General features: G+C 32.4%; 1 protein-coding gene across 1 annotated transcript in view; it reads left to right on the top strand.

Annotated features, from left to right (window-relative positions):
- LOC107660284 (serine/threonine-protein kinase Nek5-like) overlaps positions 1-1,254 on the top strand; it is a 16,335-nt gene that overhangs the window by 5,950 nt on the left and 9,131 nt on the right. The window contains exon 4 of the mRNA XM_016449569.1: positions 1,243-1,254. This exon is cut by the window's right edge and continues 72 nt beyond it. Coding sequence (XP_016305055.1) covers positions 1,243-1,254 — 12 coding nt within the window. The remainder of the gene's footprint in view (positions 1-1,242) is intronic.

The raw sequence follows: 1,254 nt of genomic DNA, 5'->3' as shown, positions 1-1,254 counted from the left end.
TATAGTTGCTCAATATGGTTTTATCAAGATTGCTCTTTTTCAGAAGGGGTTTAACAACTGCAGTTTTCAGGGAGTTTGGAAAAGTCCCAGAAAGAAGTGAGGCGTTCACCACTTTTAAGAGATCTGCTTCCAAACAGTTAAGCACCCTTTTGAAAAAAGATGTGGGAAGTGTGTCAAGATAGCAGGTTGACGATTTAAGGTGCTGTACTATTTCTTCCAAAATTTTGCTATCAATTGCTTCAAAAATAGACATAGTCTAAACTAAATATACTCGGATTAAACCCAAGCCATGTGGCAAAAAACTTAGGAGTTGTCTTTGATTCTGATTTTAACTTTAAAGCTCATGTACGTAATATTACCAAAACAGCATTTTATCATCTAAAGAACATTGCTAAAGTAAGACCATTTCTTTCTCTGAGCAACACAGAAAAATTAATACATGCATTTATAACTAGCAGGCTTGACTGATGTAATGCTCTCCTTTCATTTCTACCGAAGAATACAATTAACCAATTACAATTAATCCAAAATACTGCTGCTCAAATATTGACAAAAAACAAAAAGAGAGATCATATTACACCAGTATTAAAGTCATTGCACTGGTTACCTGTTAGTTTTCGTATATTGATTTAAAAAAATCTTTTATTCGTTTATAAGGCATTGCACGGACTTGCTCCAGACTATCTTTCAAAATTGCTTACAGTATATGAACCTAGAAGAACTCTTAGATCTTAACTCTTAGATTGCATTAACTTGTTTAGAAAAGTGCTATATAAATAAAATTTGCTTGCTTGCTTGCTTTATTTTTTTCTTTATTCTGTGCCGGAAACAGGCTTCCATAAAATATAGTGTTTTATTTTTGTGTATTGTCCTGATGAAAATGCACATGGAGGATTCTTACACGAATAGAACTGCATTTATTTAAAATGGTTCCATCTTGTCTGTAAAGAACTTTGAATTGCATTAACTTGTTTAGAAAAGTGCTATATAAATAAAATTTGCTTGCTTGCTTGCTTTATTTTTTTCTTTATTCTGTGCCGGAAACAGGCTTCCATAAAATATAGTGTTTTATTTTTGTGTATTGTCCTGATGAAAATGCACATGGAGGATTCTTACACGAATAGAACTGCATTTATTTAAAATAGAAATGATAATTCTATACATTAATTGTGTGTGGATATATTGTACCTTTTGTGAATAAAGGTGTTTTCTCGGATGAAATCGTGTGTGTGTGTGTTTCAGATCGTGGACTGG

This window comes from Sinocyclocheilus anshuiensis, unplaced genomic scaffold (genome assembly GCF_001515605.1).
Source record: "Sinocyclocheilus anshuiensis isolate Anshui unplaced genomic scaffold, SAMN03320099.WGS_v1.1 scaffold1269, whole genome shotgun sequence".
NCBI lineage: Eukaryota > Metazoa > Chordata > Actinopteri > Cypriniformes > Cyprinidae > Sinocyclocheilus > Sinocyclocheilus anshuiensis.
The sequence above is the reverse complement of the archived record's forward strand: the minus strand, read 5'-3'. Positions and strand labels throughout refer to the sequence as shown.